The following is a 17,710-nucleotide window of genomic DNA, read 5'->3' on the forward strand; positions in this document are numbered from 1 at the left end:
CATATTTCATGCCACGAATAGAATTTAATTTACTCTTGCCTCGATGGTTCTTGGCAATACTTGGCGATTCTTGCACAACAAAAGTAACAAGTTTGAATGAAGCCTTTGGTGCACAATAAGCTGAATCGTAAGGAACACCTCCAATAGGCCAAACTAACAATCAAAACTTGTTAAAATATCTTCTATTATGAATGCTTGATTCCTTTTTCTCTGACCAAACTAGTCGGATAAAATGCGTCAGACTGGAACACGCACTGGTTGATCTATATGTGCTTATCTAGTGGTTATTAGATCAATTATTATGTAATTGTTTTTTAGATTGGATTTTATCAACCCTATGCTTTTCACAAAAAGTTGTGCAATTCGGAACCTTATTAAAATGTGTTAAAAAAACATCAAATACTACAAAATCTCCAAAACCTAATTTGCTTCGTCCTTTGCCGTTGGCTTGCACGCGATTGTTTCGGTTCCAAACTGGACAAGGTCTCGTGGACAGCGGAATATTACAAGGATTTCTTCAATAATTCTCGTTATTTAAAACATGTTCAATTACAACCTAAGTAAACATCCTTTGGTGTTGTAATTCTATTAGCTAGTCAATAACTATGATACGTGTTTTATTGGATTTTAACTACTTGTTAAGTCAAAAATGTTTAACTTAAAATAACTTATACAGTATACAAATTTTAATCTGAAATATTTAAAGTTTTAGTTTTTATAGTTGTAGGAGTATAATTATAAAACAACAATGTCAAATTATTTTATGCTGTACGGCAAAAACTTTTGAAATCTGTAAAAAACGTTTTAATTTGTTTATGTGGGTAGGCCTAGTAAGGTTGATAGAACCAGTGGCCTTGATAGAACAATAAAATGTGTTTATCACATATGTACTTATAAATGTTTCACAAAATGTAAGTATGAACTTGGAAATTTATATACACTTTAATTTAAAAATAATTTTACTAACAAAGTTTTAGAAAGATTTATCGATAATTGTCTACAGTGTACGTAGCCTGTAATTTACTTGGACTTATGAACAATAAAATATAATACTAATCTTTGTTTATGAACAAAAATCAGCATTTTATTACAAAATCCCCCTTTACAGCATACGTAAAACCATAGATAAATCATACTTGTGTTGCTTAGTCTATGGTAAAACGTCGTATCTTTACAACAATTAACACAGAATATTGCGACTATAGCCTACATGTAGCAACTTATTATATAACTCCTCAGGGTCGACATTCAGAACAAATTGAGCGTTCCATCACCGACGTCGTTTTGGAAGAGGCCAAGTAATTAATGCGATTATTATTCGACGCCAAAGACCGTTTATCAATCAGTTACTGTGTCGTAAAACATTGTACTTTTCTCTTACAGTGAGTAAAATATAGATCTTGTCCCAAGTCAGTTGTCGATTGTATCAAATGGGAATCCGTCACAAAGACTTTGAGCGACGTATTTATTAGGTCTTTGTTTCCTTAGGTGTGACGAAATAAATAAACACTGGTCGTAAAATGGATTGTTCTCGTCATTTATTGTTCTTTGATGATGTCCACGAGGTGTTGTAACTGTGCGTGCCACATATGTGGATGGTTTCCTAAATGAGGCATTTACGTTTTGAAACTATTTTAAGATTTTTAAAACAATGCAATTTTTTAATAATATTATTATTTCAATGCTAGCTAGACAAAGCTTTTCTTAGATTTCTTCAAGTAAATGACAGTTGAGATTCATATTTTGATCTTACCTGGACTTGGTTTGATTCCTCCCCATTGAGAGAGGTATTCATGTAACAAGTACCTATATGTCTCGAAATATAGAAAATTATGACGATATTAATAAAGGGTGTGACGATTTTAGAAACAATATTCTAAGGCAACGAATAGGAAATTGAAACCATTATAAGGTATACCATACAACGTAGATCGCTTATAAAAATATAGATAGGGAAAGTCATTAAAAAAATATATCTTTAGCTTGATAATAGATAAAAAATCCTCTTCACCAGAAACTATTTTGGTGATGTATTCTGTTTTACAAGAATTTAAGAATAGACTACATTTGACGCGTGCTCGTATGTTTTGGTGTCTCGCTAGGCGGCTGTGCGCCTTGGGCTAGGTTTTTGTCAGAACCTCAGTAACCGGTTGGTAATTGGTTAATTAGTACAGACTCTGTCTTGTCTTTTGCAAGGGCGATAGTTTTTAGTGAATTTCCGTATAGGAAGTAGTTATTACCGTATGTGGCATGGTAAGACCTAGACCCGCCGGGACCGATATACTTTTTCATTTTGATGTCCCTAGAGGCCAAAACCACTATTCGTTCAAAATTGTATATATGTACTAGTTGCTGTCTAAAAAATTGCCCAAAATAATAATAATAAAAAACTATTTAAATTTTGTTAATTATACGTAACGTAATTTAAAAAATGTTAATCTGTTGTATAAAATAGTTACACATTCCTCTTTGGTTTTAGAAACAAAATTCAATTGGACCACTTGGTTTGAAAAAATATCTTTCTTTAAGGCTAGGCTAACTTATTACGAATTATACAGGGTTAGGCAAAAGTCTTGAACCTCCCAGTTAAATTTTTAACGCGTTGCAGTAGGAAAACCAAACTCTGCACATATTTACAGCATAAGAAATTGCACTGTTTCATCAAAGTTACAACTTTACCCCAGCCCCCAAAATAGAATATTTTGACAACCCTAAATTTTTAAAAGTAAACACCTATCATGTGACCCCTCATTTTAAAGGGTTTCTCAAGACAAATTAAATGGCGCAAACTAGAGGTCAATATCACACCCCTTATCAAAATGGCAGTCATTTTGAAATATCCCCTATTAACTTTTTAACAGGTGATAGCAGGAAAACTAAACTCAGCATACCTTTATAAAAAAAGAGAATTCACCTTTTGGTCAGTATTAAAACATTAATTTTTTTAAGTTAACTGGGGGTGTCCAGACTTTATCTTGCTTGCTCATCTTAAATAATTTAAATGGCTGCCATTTTGATTAGGGGTGCGATATTGACCTCTGGTTTGCGCCATTCATTTTCTCTTAATAAACCAATGGCGGGTCACATGATAGGTGTTTACATTTGAAAATTTGGGGCTGCCTCCAAAATACCCCATTTTGGGAGCTGGGGCAAATTTGTAACTTTCATGAAAAGTGCAATTTCTTATGTTGTAAATATGTGCCGAGTTTGGTTTTCCTACGCAACGCGTTAAAAAGTTAACTGGGAGGTTCCATACTTTTGCCTAACCCTATGAGGTGCTGATGCATCTATGAGAATAATGTACATACACGATTTAATTTGCAAATGATAAGCTTACTTAAACATTATTTCGTTGAAAAACTACGCACGAAGTCAGTGGGGAAAAATAATCGCCCAACATAAGGTACTGTAGTAAAGCAAAATACCACAGAAGCAGGAAACCTGCGGACTTAGCGAATTCACAATTGCCTAATTTGATTATCAATAAAAACTTAATAACATTAGGTTTAACGAGTACCTAGGTTTGTTGCTACAGGGATGGTAATAAAGTGTGTCTTATAAAAATAAAAAAGTAAAATATCAATAGCTTAGTATAAAATAAATAGATTTGTCAAGTTTGTTCAAAATATATTCATAAACAAGCTAACTACAACAGTTTATTTATTCTCCATAAGCATAGGCATTTTAAATTTGATTTTTCTTTCAATTTTCTCTGAAACCAATAAGCGTACAAATACACTTAAATATACTAAACTATTTTTTTTTAGCTCTATGTTCTACCCTAAATGGTCTATGGAGAAATTGGTAAATTTTATGTTTTCAGGGTCAAAGTGAGAAAGCCAAATTTTTACACCAATAATTCGACCATAAAACCTCGTTCCCATGCCGTTCCCGATCATGCTGGTCCGCACAAACGTTCACATAAACGTAGATTTACACGTTCGTACCAAATTATATATCCGTGAACTTAGACGGCGATAACTTGAGGAATTTTTGCCTGATTTTGATTAAATTTATATGAATGGTGGGATAAAATTAAATGAGTTCGCGAGCCAGCATGAGCGGACCAAGGATACGGGGTTTTGTGGGAGATTTATGCGGTAAAAATGTGGTTTTCTAATTTTTGACCCTCAAAACATTACATTTCACAATTTTTCTTCTAACAATTTAAAAAACCTAAAAAAAACGTACTAAATTATTTAACTATTTGTAAACTCATCAGTGAGTACAAAAAAGTTCAAGTACATCATTCAGAACATAAGGTTGATAGAACATTTTGAAACCTTATTAAAATGTGATAAATAAACATATAAAATACTACAAAATATCCAATACCCAATTTGCACTCTAACATGTGTTTATGTAAGTTCATGTGTATAACTGCATTCGAGGTGAGTTAGTTCGATGTGGTCTTGTGATTTTAGTAGGGTACATTGAAGTGTTTTTTACTGTTATTGGTTGCGGAGAAAATCCAAAAAAATATAGTTTTAAAAATCCCCATGTTATTATTATAGAGAATAAGTAAACTTTTGTAGTTTGCTTGCTTATGGATACCTATAGGTATCTCAATCAAACTTGGCAAATGTATATATTTTATACTAGGCCTAAGTTATTAATATTTTACAAAAAAAATCCGTTGTAGCAAACCTGGGTACTTGTTAAACCCAATGTTATTTAAATAGATTACATTGAAATGCGAATCAAATGGAAATTCGCTAAGCCTACAGGTTTGCTGCGACGGGAGCCAAGGAGACTAGTTATCAGTCTGACTACTAAAACAAGTAGTATTGCAATTATTTCCTATTTGTAAAATTAATTCGTTTATAGAAAAAAACTATGTCATTATAGCACTTCACGTGTAGAAAAATACTTGCAATTCGATTCTTGAAATAAACTTATGATGGACTAGACTATAAACAAGGCTCTAAGTGGTTTAGATTATCTAAGTTATTTATATTTACCTTTAAGTAGTTTTCTTGCGGGGAATCATGACACCATTTCAATAAACAACTGGAAATTGGCCCACCAAAGGTGTTAAACGAAACAACAAGATCCCCTTACGAGTTTATTTTATTTGGCTTGAAGGTGCAGGCCGGGATAAACTTAAATGTGTTCGCGAACCAGCATGATCGCTATGGGAACGGGGCGTTATAAGGAATTTTCTGGGGTAAAAACTAAGTTTTCTCATTTATGACCCACACAAATTTCTTATTTAAAACATTTTCTTATTTAAAACAAAAAAATCCCAATTTATCTCCAGATCTTTTTAAAGAGCTTAAAAAACACTAAAAGGATCAGTTTTTACATATTGCAATGATATTACTTACTTGTCAACGCCCAGAAGTCCTTCTTGAGGAAGCTCTCAAAGAAGTAGTTGCTGTGGTTGCGACAGATCTCCGTCTCAGAGTCGATAGGTATGTAGTAGGAGCCGATGTGGTACAGAGCCTCCTCCAGTTGCTGCTCCGGCACGGGCAGAAGGATCTTCCTCACTTGGTTAAACCTCTCCAGGACGCGATCCCGGGGCATCAGCCAACCCCATACCTCACCTCCTGCAACCCAACAAACCATTACTGTGTGAATCAAATCAAACCATTCACTGTGCTCTAGCTCTAAGTCGGTAGGTGTAGTGTGAGAATGTGTTTTTTCGTTTCATCTTCAGTACAAATCTACGAAGCAATATTGTCCTTTGAGTGTCTATCGGTGTCGCTTTAGCAGCTCTTCCGATACCTATTTCACGTTAAAGCAGCGTCTCGGGTTTCCTGTTAATGTAGTTATTGTTATTAGATTCTTAGACAAAGGTTCGACACAAAAGATATTACAGATTTTACACTCGTTAGTTGTTTAACACAAAAACATGAAACTGTTATCGAACAAATCAACAATGGTTTCGTTTTGTTTATTATGGATAAGTTATACAATATCTGAAAACATTTTACACGTTAAACCGCTTGCTGACATTTATGTCCACTACATAAGATATCATGTTACTTTTAAAACGCACGCTGTATTGCCTGAGTACTGTGAATTGATGAGAAGTTTATTGTACTACACTACAGAAGAGTTGCCAACTCTGGTAATAAAAATATACCAAGAGATATAAACGATTATCTAGTAAATATATTTCTGCAGAATTATGCACGGTATCAACAACAAGGTGTAAAACTTGTGAACTAATGAGGATCATTTTGTTAAGATATGCATACTTTAAAAATTTATTTTAAAACCTTCATAGTCAGGTTTAGTTTTAGAGTTATCTATCACTGAAGGACGGATACAAATAAAAAGCTAGTTAGAGATTATAAACTACCGAACCACCGCAATGGTTAGTACGATAAAAATCCAAACAGTCGGGACTCCAGACTCATATTACAGTACCTATTTAAAATATTGAATTATATTGGATGATTCAACTTGCTCCTTAAAAACCTGCATCTAGGTTAAGATTAGTATCTTTTGGCAATTCTTTTAGTTAAACCTTGACTGTTTGACTTCTCTCAAGAAATAACATGAAGCATGGTTAGCTCACGTAACTATTTCCTATTCTAGGTCTGTAATACACCTGAAGCAAGATTACATTTCGTTATTATTCAGAGAGCAGAGCCCATTGAGGTCCAAGTCCTATCCTTGACTCAAGAGTTTGGAGAATTTTGATTGTAAAGAGCTATACCTCCAGGTCTCTCCGTTGTGGTTTTAAAAATAGTATACTGCTTGTCAAATGACGTTTAACTACAATAACATCAACTCCTCATCAAAATTATTTAGAAAAATTTTAATTTTAAAATATGTTATTACTAGCTTGTACCCGCGGCTTCGCCTGCGATGGTATAACCAATATGAAGCAGAAATGAAATAAACAGAGTATTATAGTATAAACCAATAGAGGTGGCTTATATGGATGCTTGGCAGTGACCACAGTAAGATAATATCATTATTTATTGCCTAAAGCATAGTTTGAAAATATATCACAATTGAAAAATGTATAGTAGTTTGAAAGAAAACAAACACACCACCTTATGAAAATAAAAACTTAAACATAATTGTAAACCATTATAAAGGGTGCGCCAAAAAAACCTGACGGTTTCTGTTTTGTAATAAGTCAGCTGTTATACTAGCTAGAGACCTCATTGTTGTAGTGAACGATTGCTTATATTATGCCATTTTTAGGTTATTTTTTGGTAAAACATCACTTCTTCGAAAGAAAGTTACTGTCTAGTGTGGTAAACTAATAGGTAAACCTTATAACTTTTTAATGCTATTGTAAATCATAGAACCAACTTTTTTAGTTGAAACAGCTGACTATAGTTATTTGTGTAACTAGTGGTGAAAGTGGCACTTTGCTGCACACGAGAGCAATGTTTACGCACGAGCCGCAGGCGAGTGCGGAATGATCTCGAGTGCAGCAAAGGCCTTTTTCACTCGTGTTACACATTATATTTTTCCTACAGTCACTATAAAACATAAATAATTAGTCTTTCAAACACTATACAACACGTTTTTAGGTTCAGCTAGCAACACAATTACACAAATGGTGCCCTGGAGAAAGTAGTACCCGTGGTCCGTATCACTCCGCTATTTTTCCTCGGCAAGAAATGTGCTCCGTCTTTTGAGAATATAGTTCCGTATGTTTTTGTAATTTGAAGTGGTTTCCGCGCCTAAAAAAATGCTTTAAAGGTATTTTCTTGTTTATTAAGACCGTAGGAATGTTTTAAAAACGTTTAAAAGAAAAGTCCAGAAGGTTCAGAAATACCGAAACTATAAACACGAAATGACAGGTTAAATCATAGTTATAATAGTCAATCAGCTGTTCATAGTATTATTATCTTTAAGTGTTGCCAACCTATTTCCAAGCGTACACGGATTACGTGCATAATAAAACCACGCTGTTTTGTGTTGTTTGGTTGGAATCCTGATGTGCGGCAAAGTATAAACCGTGCGGCAAAGTATAAACCGTACGGCAAAGTATAAATATGCAGCAATTAGCAGCTTTCTGTACTATAAACAGTACAGGGAAGCCAACTTTGTCGGGTGACTGTAGGAAAAATTCTTTAATTCCCTTTAAACATGAATACGCATAAGGTTAATATGGGGAATTACAGAGCCACTGGGGCGGAGCCCGAAAGGATTTTTAAGATAAGAATATGCCTATATGTTAATCGGGAATGTAAGCTATCATCATGCCAAATTTCAGCCCAATCCGTCCAGTGGTTTATGCGTGATTGAACTTCAAACACACAAACAAACAAACAAACAAACACACAAACTTTCACATTTATAATATTACTAAGATTTTGGATTAGAAAATATTAGTGAGTAACCAGCTAGCGGAGAAATACATGTTGCTTCCAAATAACGGTATTCGTCTATGGTAAAAACAAGAAGTAAACCATTTCTAGATCTAATTTATAATGATGAAAATTATTTTACGAAATCATCGATTCGAGAATTATTGAGTGGGTTTGTAAACTACATAATGAAAACTAATAAGAGTTTTCATCCATATAAAAGTGTCAACGCTGGGAAGTACAGTGTGCATGCGGCAGCTCTGTTAGCCGTGGGTATTCTCAGATCCGGATACATTAGTGGCCACTAGCAGCTGTTCTCACCTTACTACTCGCTACTCAGGTAAACCAACGTGAACATGAAACATGACCCTCAGTGACCACGTAGTACACGGAGTACACACGCAAGCCTCGTGGGAGTGACCACGCGAGCAACTAAGAATGAGATGCCACTGTAGTAGGAAGTCTCGACAACATGTTAGTGTCTCTGTCCGAGGTCAAGATTTAGCCGGAAAAGTGTAATTTGAACAGTCAAACATGATTTTTTAACAGGAAAAATAAAAAAAGCAATTAGTGAGTAATTGATATTCAGAAAAAGTGTAATGATTTTTGGTATGCTGTACAACGACCTTAACACCATGGTGCACATAGTTTGAGGCGGAAATGAGCAACACATGAGTTTGTGGACGATTTGTTCCTGACTAAATTCGAGTGAACTCTTAAAAGCCAGAACATTGTTGAAAAGGTACTCATCATTCTACTGTAGAGTCTGATCTCGACGCTCCACTTCTGTTGTGCCATTAAATCGCAAAAATCCTTCTTAGTTTCTTTTGATTTAAACTATTACATTCAACGTGGACTAAAAGATAACGCTTCACATAAACATTTTCCTTGTGAAAAATAATCTTGCGGATTTTGAAAAGTAATCTTTGGTTGAAGAAATTTAGTTAATCTTAATTGTTTGTATTATTTTGTCTTCCTCGATCACTCTTGTCTCTACTGATTTGTGTCAAGTGTCTTCGTGTCTGCACTTCGCTAGGTTTTAGCAAATTCCTTATATAAGGAATAAGCTATTACCGTAGGTCTCATGGTAAGACATGGGCCCGCGACCGATTTACTTTTTCGTATTGAAACACCATCCGTTAAAATTCACATAAGTATTTATATGTCAGTAAGCCGATAACTCAAGCAAAAATGATCCGATTTTACGTCGAAAATTGGTACAAACGTGTAAATCTAAATTTATTCGAACATGTTCGCGAGCAGCGTGATCGGACCATCGGAACGGGGTTTTATGGGGGTATAAATTGGGTTTTCTCATTGTTGACCTTCAAAACATAAAATCTCCCAATTTATTTATTTTTTCTGTTTAAGAGTTTAAATATCATAGAATTTTACTGAAGAGCACAATGAGTATTTAACAATGTTAATACACAGCAGGACCAACACAGATAGCAGCACTCGCATGTAGAATGTGAGCAGACATTACGGAGACTTTAGTACTCCAGATCACATCCCCTTTACAAGTCATCAGACCGTATACAGCGAACAGCTGTCACAGCGGACCAGAGCATTAGTGAAGGGTTTCATCATTTCATTTATGTGTTTATAATTATTTATAACCTCTCTCTATTTACCTAACCATATGTATGTTTCTTATAAATTATCTGTTAAATATTTGTCACTAATTTTTACAAATCGCTCCAAACTCCGGCTGTATTCTTGTATTTTTTGACAACAATAGGCTCAAGATATGATAACAAAGTTATCACCAGCTAAGGCCTATTATTATATCAGACGACAGTTCCACAAACTTCGTTGTCCGTATTGCGATTTGCTGCACAAAAGCGCTGATTATGTAATCATCCGTAGAGTCAATCTATATGATTAATACAATAAGGATTTTCTCTATTACATACCTTTTTTAACTGTCCTACTCGACCGATTTTCACGATTGATATTATGATTCAAGAGATTACAATGAGATTATAATTTCAAAGATTATGATCCAGCGCACCTGTGAATGGTAACGAGAAATATTTTTCCCTTATTTCGTAATTAGATCTCATTTTCAAATGTTATAAACGGTTTAAATATGAATTGAAATCAAACAGCTGATACATCAGTTTAATGTTTAACTGCAGTTAGATTGTAAACAATAGAGGGAGATCCGAAGTTTATAAAAATTGATTTTAAATATGCTACTTTTCTTTAATTGCAGCCTGATTGAGGTAGGTCAATCACTCTTCGGTCTTTAAGGTGTAGATCTAGATCTTTGAAAATTAAAAGGATATTACATTGTAATTGGTATCTCCGAATTAAGCTTTGAACCCTATTTAAAAGCGCAATTTGCGCATGGGTACCATCGTTAGTATTTATAGTTGTAGCAGTTTATTTAAACCTATGTACTTACTATGTCTGAAAATGAACAGAATTACAATAATTTCACTGTCAAAAAACAATACATAAAATCACATTGGTGACTTTTGAGAGGTACGTGCATACCAAGGTTTTATGGTCATCTTAAAAATAGTTGAGATATAGTGGGAAATACAACTTCCGTTCAGAAATATTAATTTAATTTCTGATTTATAGTTTTACAGCCAAGAAAAATTCTTAATTTAGACATTATAGTTAATTTTATGAACCAGTCCATGTAGGAATAATCCAAAAGTTAGGTTATTGACCTACCGCCTCGTACAGGAAGTTTAAATGGTTCGTCTTTGGCTCGATAGCCCGGCAAGGTGCGAAATTACACATATTATACACAATCTGGTCTTATTAGTTGCCTACTACGTGGCCCTGTAAAAGAGCAATTCTGGACTACGGATATTCTTCTTTGATGTTGGTAAAGATATTGACCTGTCTCACGCAGATCACTGGGAAACAAATTTAAGTTCTGGTCGGCTCTTTGGCAAGACAAATCCCTAGTTTAGCTCAAAATTGAGTCAAATTTTAAATCAAAATATTTTTCATTTAGTTTATAATATTTTGAGTTACTTGTACACGGAATAGTCACTCATGTTCAGAGAAAGTGTTGCTCATTCAATTGTTGAATTCAATTTTGAGCGAAAGAATCGAGTTTAAAACATAAGTTTAATTAAAATACCCTAGATACGATAAACGTCGAGCGCATCACTTTACTTGATGTTACCCAATGATTATGAATGGTGATGTTTTATTGATTTAGCGAATTTCCCATAAGGAATAAGCTATTACCGTAGGTCTCGTGGTAAGACTTGGCCCAGGACCGATTTACTTTTTCGTTTTGAGGTATCCGAAGGCCAAAAACACCATCCATTCAGTTGCATATTCAAGGTGTTCAAAAAAGGCTGAGAAATGATTTACGTAGTGATTTCTTGGTTCATAATAAAGAGAGCATTTTTTTCAAAATCACTTCGTTAACTAGATATCCGACATTTTATATTTTTTACATAATTTAACTTTGAATTTTTTCACCTGATCTTTATGAAACTTGGTTTGTATATTAAGGTAGAAGAGACCCATGTTAGAAAAGAACTCCTTTTTATTCAACTTGAAATTTTAAAATGGCGGTCATTTTAATTTTCAATATTTAAATTACTAAAGAATGGCTGATAAACAAATGTCAAGAAAACTATTATTTAGCATCTTTAATTCCCTATCAAATTATTCTGAATTTCTTTAAGTAGTTTTTCCGTTGTTGATTTAGTTCTTGTATTTTAGGTATACAATTTTCACTCTACACATGCCATTACATATATTTATTGTTCTAATTATAACACTGTAATTTGTAGCTCGTGAATGTGTTTAAATAGCATCTCCACAATAACGAGATGTTTTATCCTGGTCGACGTTTAATATGACTCAGATATAGAACTGCACGTGCGTTGTGCGACGTGCGACGTGCGTCGTGCGAGTGACGATGTTTGAAGGATTGTGTTTCTGTAATTGTATATCAAGGATCTGTTGCTCAATCACTCATCAAACACACTCCAGTCTAGTTACTGATTGATGACATCCACTGCTACTGTTTACATTATTTCTATGCAGTGGCAAAGAGGGTGGTTATAAAAAATTGAGAGTAATCACCTCAAATATTAGTTTGGTTAATGCGATGCATCTATTGCAATTAACTGTTAATGGGTATTATAATTCGACTTTCAATAGTTTCAAAACACGTATAATACTAATTCAATAGCATTTTGTTCCTTTAAGCTTGTGACGAAACCCCCTCCCACTACACATGTATAACCCTCTCGTCACATAGTAAAATACGAAGCTTGTTCTGTGTTCTGGTGTGTTTCAAGTCAAGTATCAAATCACTTTATGTAGATTATGTTAATGTTCTTCTCTTGTTTTAGAGTAAATTCATAAGTGTGCACTTTGCTCTTTGGTTGTAATAAAATGACTGTTACATGGCTGTAGATTACTGTTGCAATCAGTAGTTTACAAATACATGTCAATCCATAGGAACTTAGCTTGACTTACAGCTACATAAGGCCAAAATAAAAAAGTCCACTGTTCATAGAGATGAGCTTCTGTTTCAATGTACTACGATTATTACGACAATTTTTTCATTCGAAGGAGTTCCATGTGGGATTTTGATATCTTGAAATCTGTGATATTTTGCTGTGGAGCGAAATCTACTTCCAAATCCAACCCAGAGCAAATAAGCGTTAAAGAAGGCAATATTTCAATGTGGTCGGCAAATTAATTTTAAAAAGGTATGCTATGCTATTTTCAAAACGATTTCCTTTAAACAGCAGTAATTGAAATTAAGAAATTAAGTGGTAGCCTTATAAAAAAATATTTTTACTTTCCTAAAAAAATACCAAAATTAATTGGTGAAAAGGCAGACTATAATTATTGTATTCGCCTGCTTAGTTTAAATATGGTATTTTCCAAACAATTTGTTTTTAAGTAATTTCAAGCGGAGAACTCTCTGTATTTTAATGAGACAGGCAGATTGAAAACTCGTATAATAAAATGTTGTAGTGATGTACACGTGTGGTCATGGTAAGATGTTTAGCCAAACCTGTTTATATGCAAGATCATTTCTGGCTTATGGATGGTTCTGTATTTACTGTATGTAGTCAATGTTAACAAATATGGCACTAAGATTCTTTGTACTCTCATAATGATAGCTATGAACAAAATCATTGCTTGTAAAATCGAATAAAAAGACGAGTAAAAAAATACAGTATTAAATCTCGATTATCATATAAAATACAAGTTTCACATTTCGCAATTGGATGAAAAGATGTAGTAACACTTCGGCCCAGTAACATTTCGGACAAACTCAAATTTCTTAGAAAAACAGTATCACTTCGTCCCACTCGCTTTTACAGATGATTAAATAAGCTAATGGAGTAACATTTCGGCCCGACGGGCCGACGAAAAATTGACAAGGGTTGAGGAACGCAGTTTAGGTAGTAAGAGGTACATGAGGATGCGGAATACTATCCCCCAGAAAACTACCCCCCCACACGTGACGTCACAAAATCTGCTAACTTACCAATATGGAAGCCGTGTCCGCGACTGGAATACTACCCCCCCTAGACAAATCCTGCTATGTAATTTTAATTGTAATTCGAGTAATTCCGTTGGATAATAGAAAATGCGTGTGGTGAATATAAAAGAGATTTTCGAAATGTTACAACAAGTTTGGTTGGTTAGGTTAGGTTAGATTAGAACTGTTTGACAACTAAATTTGAGTGTCCGTGACTGGAAAACTACCCCCCGGTCTCTGACGTCAATATGACGTAGGAACCTGCTTGGGGGGGGGGTAGTCTTCCGGGGGGGAGTCTTCCGGCGACCCAGGTACATGACCTGTATACTTTGCAACCACCCTCTGGTGGAATGTCGCCCAACCGTCACCCCTTGCATCCTCTGACCTCACATGACGGAGAATCTGTGGAATCTTTGTTATATTTTTGAAAAAAAATACACCAATCTTTGGAATATTTTGTTGGGACGAAGTGTTACTAGTGGGCAGGTAGAGAGTTGGACCGTAGGCCACATCTGAGGGTTTCGGGCCGAAATGTTACTGGGCCGAAGTGTTACTTGGGCCAAAGTGTTACGACACGGATGAAAAGTCTATCTTTGTTTGGCTAGTATATGATATTACTCATGAACCTGTTCATTTTGTACAGTACCGGTGCTTATTTATTTTATAGTTTGTTTTATAGTAAACGATGGATATGGATGGCAATGGATAGTCACACTGCTAATGGAAAGTAAACCAACAACTGTGAGTGGCTATTGTAGCTTTATAAATGAAATGTTTTAATTTAAGAACATTTGTAAAAAAAATTACCCCCCATAAGGTTAATATTAGAGAATTTGAAAGCCATCAATAGATAATTGGATCAGTTGAGTTGTACACTTACTTGTAAGAGTATTAAGTCAATTGTCACTTTCTCAGGTATTTTTTGAAGCAAAAATACTAGATAATTTGTATTGAGCTATTACTGTTATGAACCAGTACACTTCATTGAAAAACACATTAATATATTGCATAAATTAACATAAACAAACGAGATGACAATATAACAAGACAATATAAAATTTTAGAAAACAGTAATCTTTATTCAACTTAAAATTTTAAAATGGCGGCCATTTTAATTTTTAAAACTTAAATTACTAAAGAATGGCGATTAATAATAATTTAAACAGGTAAGATTATTCTTTTCTTTGGGACTGCATGTTGAATTGTATGTGTGTTTTTTTTTTAATTTTTATACAGGTTGACAATTTAATGGTGGAAAAATAAGGAAACCTATGGCTTTTTCAAAAAATGCTATTTAAACATCCTCGAACACATATACGATTAGAGCAACTTTATTAAGTTTCATGGTGATCGATAAAAGGTTTGGCCACGCATTAAGGACAGGCGGACATCCGTTATTCAATCTATACAGTACAATATGTATATATCTTCAGGCTCATTTTAAATAAATCATCATGTTTTGTGTTGGACTTAACTACATTAATTATTTCTGGAAATTGTATAGTGTTAACAAGATGGACGGATTACTTTAAATGAGTGAGTGAAATCGTATACTGTATTTACATTCTCAATATAGCACAACAATATAGGTTTATAAATAATGTTATATGTTATGATAACAATTCACACTTAAGAGAAGGATTAAAATATGCAAAGTAAAATAGTTTGATGTTGAGAAGTATTTAAAATGAAGTTATCAGTATGATAGTGCGATAGAGAATGTGCATTGTGTATCAATCTGACAATATTGTATCCAATGTCATAGAATGAACACACTCTCGTACGGGTTTATAATACTTGTGAAAAGGGGCTAAAGTCGACTTTATGTAGCTACTTGTTAGCTATATACCTACTAACATTTAAACATAAAACAACCCAAAAGAAGACAACTTCAATCAAAACGCTCTCTATTATTCAATGGTAATGAGAAGTTTACCACAGGTTTTAAAGCCATTTTGTAGAGGTTAAAAAACAAATTATTTAGCATTTTAAAGCGTTGTTATGTAAAGAAATTTAATTAAATAATTAAAAAAACTTTCAATTTAGTTTGATTGCATTGAACATAATTTGATCAAATTTGGAAATATTCTTTTCTCTAAACTATTAATTTTTTACAAAAAAAAATACTTTATTACTTTCCCTGCAGCAGCAAACATAAGTGCTCATTACACTAATGTTATTTAAATATGAAATGAATCTGAAAATTGTAAGATGCTATTTTAGTGGAAATCCAGCCAGGTAAATGGAAATTCTAGTCTCTAGGGTTGGCGCGGCGGGAAATATTATGATTTGTAAAATAAAAATAAGGAACTCATAGTATAAAACTGTATAAGTTAAATCTATACACTGAATATTTTTTAGAATGTTAAGCCATAATAATGATTTATACTTTGTCAAGATGAATCAAGAGGATATTTTTTCCTACCATGGGTCTCATCTACCTTAACAAACATAACAAGTTTCATAAAGATCGGTTGAAAATTTTCAATGATACAAATGTGTATTTAAAAAGTACAAAATGGAGGATATCTAGTTATCGAAGTGATTTTGGAAAAATGTTATTCTTGATTTTCTCTTTATTTTGACCCAAGGAATCCACTACGTAAATTATGTTCCCACCTTTTTTGAACACCCTGTATACGTTTTTACACACCTATCCTACAAGTATATATTAATTTGTCCTCAACATTATATCTACGTTTATTTATTACGTTTGATTGATCCTGCTTATGAATGGATTGTTTACCACATGTTCGTATTCAAGATTATTTCCTGTAGTCGTCAACTCAAAACCACAAATTCTAAAACTGAAATTTACGTAAAAAATGTAAAATGAACGTCTGTATATTTAAAATATTATGTTAAGTTATGACAAATATGGTATGCTTACCATTTTCAATCGTGGCGTGTGAGGGTATTGGCCCTAAGAGACATGTTATCAACAGTATCAGCGCGTACATGACGACGGAGGGTCCACGCTCCGCACTGGACTGGTAGACACTAGACAGGTAGTGAGGTATAGGCTAGTGGTATAATGGTTGTGGTAGGTATGCCGACCTTGGCCATCGTACCTTCGCGTCTCACACCATTTGCGCCCTACAATACACAAGGTTTGACGGATGCTCCTTGATGAATTTTCAGTAATTAGTGAGTAAGTTAATTATTTCTTCACACGTCAAAAATTCCACCAGTTTTTTTCTAAGTTTTGATTTCACCATCGTGCCAGAAAATATTACTTTGTAAGAAACTTATGATGAAGTTATGTCCTTCATATGCAGGCTTACTTATGACAAATAATGGCTAAACGTTCCTCGTCAGACAATCCTTCACACGTAGTATCGAGTGCTACATTTATGTTTCGGCGGTTATTTAAATATCTCCACCATCGTCAGGCTAACAAAGGATGTTCTTCAATGAACTAATCGCACTTGAGTGTAACGGTAACGGAGTGTACTGTGGAACATCGTTAAGAAGTTTAAAAATGTCATCAAGAATGGATCTCCATCAATCTTGATTTGTTATTTTGAGGAAATATGCTCTGAGGAAATAAAACTAACCTTAACATGAAACTTAAAGAAATGCACGCATTATTTTGTATGCATTTTAAATGTTTTGAAGCTGTCAACATTAATCTAACTTAAAGATTTTGAGTTTTCTTACGAGCTTAATGTTTGAAAATCATGGAAAACGGGGTTGTTTCAAGATTCATTTTTAGGGTTTTGGACTACTTTCATCGGCTTGTCTCGTAACCTATTTTTGATGGACACTGGTAAAATTAATATAAATAAGTGGCTATCCCGTTTAAAAATATATTGCGCAAAACACTAATAGGTACCACTATTGAACCAACTACCAGTACTACGTGAAATAAATCACAAATTTGCATACTTTTTACTAGATTATTGTGCCAATCTAAAAATTACTTCTTTTTAAGTTAAGC

The 17,710-nt window shown here is 33.9% G+C and overlaps 1 protein-coding gene across 1 annotated transcript in view; it reads right to left on the reverse strand.

The window, feature by feature from the left end:
• The window catches only part of LOC128984156 (nose resistant to fluoxetine protein 6-like), a 69,825-nt gene extending 53,060 nt beyond the window's left edge, over positions 1–16,765 (reverse strand). Inside the window, exons 1-2 of the mRNA XM_054403447.1 lie at positions 16,661–16,765; positions 5,328–5,549 (exon numbers count right to left, since the gene is read on the reverse strand). Of these exons, the coding sequence (XP_054259422.1) occupies positions 5,328–5,549; positions 16,661–16,730 (292 nt within the window). The 5' untranslated portion in view covers positions 16,731–16,765. The remainder of the gene's footprint in view (positions 1–5,327; positions 5,550–16,660) is intronic.
• Between the last annotated feature and the right edge of the window lie 945 nt (positions 16,766–17,710).

The sequence above is a fragment of the Macrosteles quadrilineatus genome, unplaced genomic scaffold (genome assembly GCF_028750875.1).
Source record: "Macrosteles quadrilineatus isolate MER2022 unplaced genomic scaffold, UCM_ALF_1.0 Scaffold_2__2_contigs__length_208266976, whole genome shotgun sequence".
NCBI lineage: Eukaryota > Metazoa > Arthropoda > Insecta > Hemiptera > Cicadellidae > Macrosteles > Macrosteles quadrilineatus.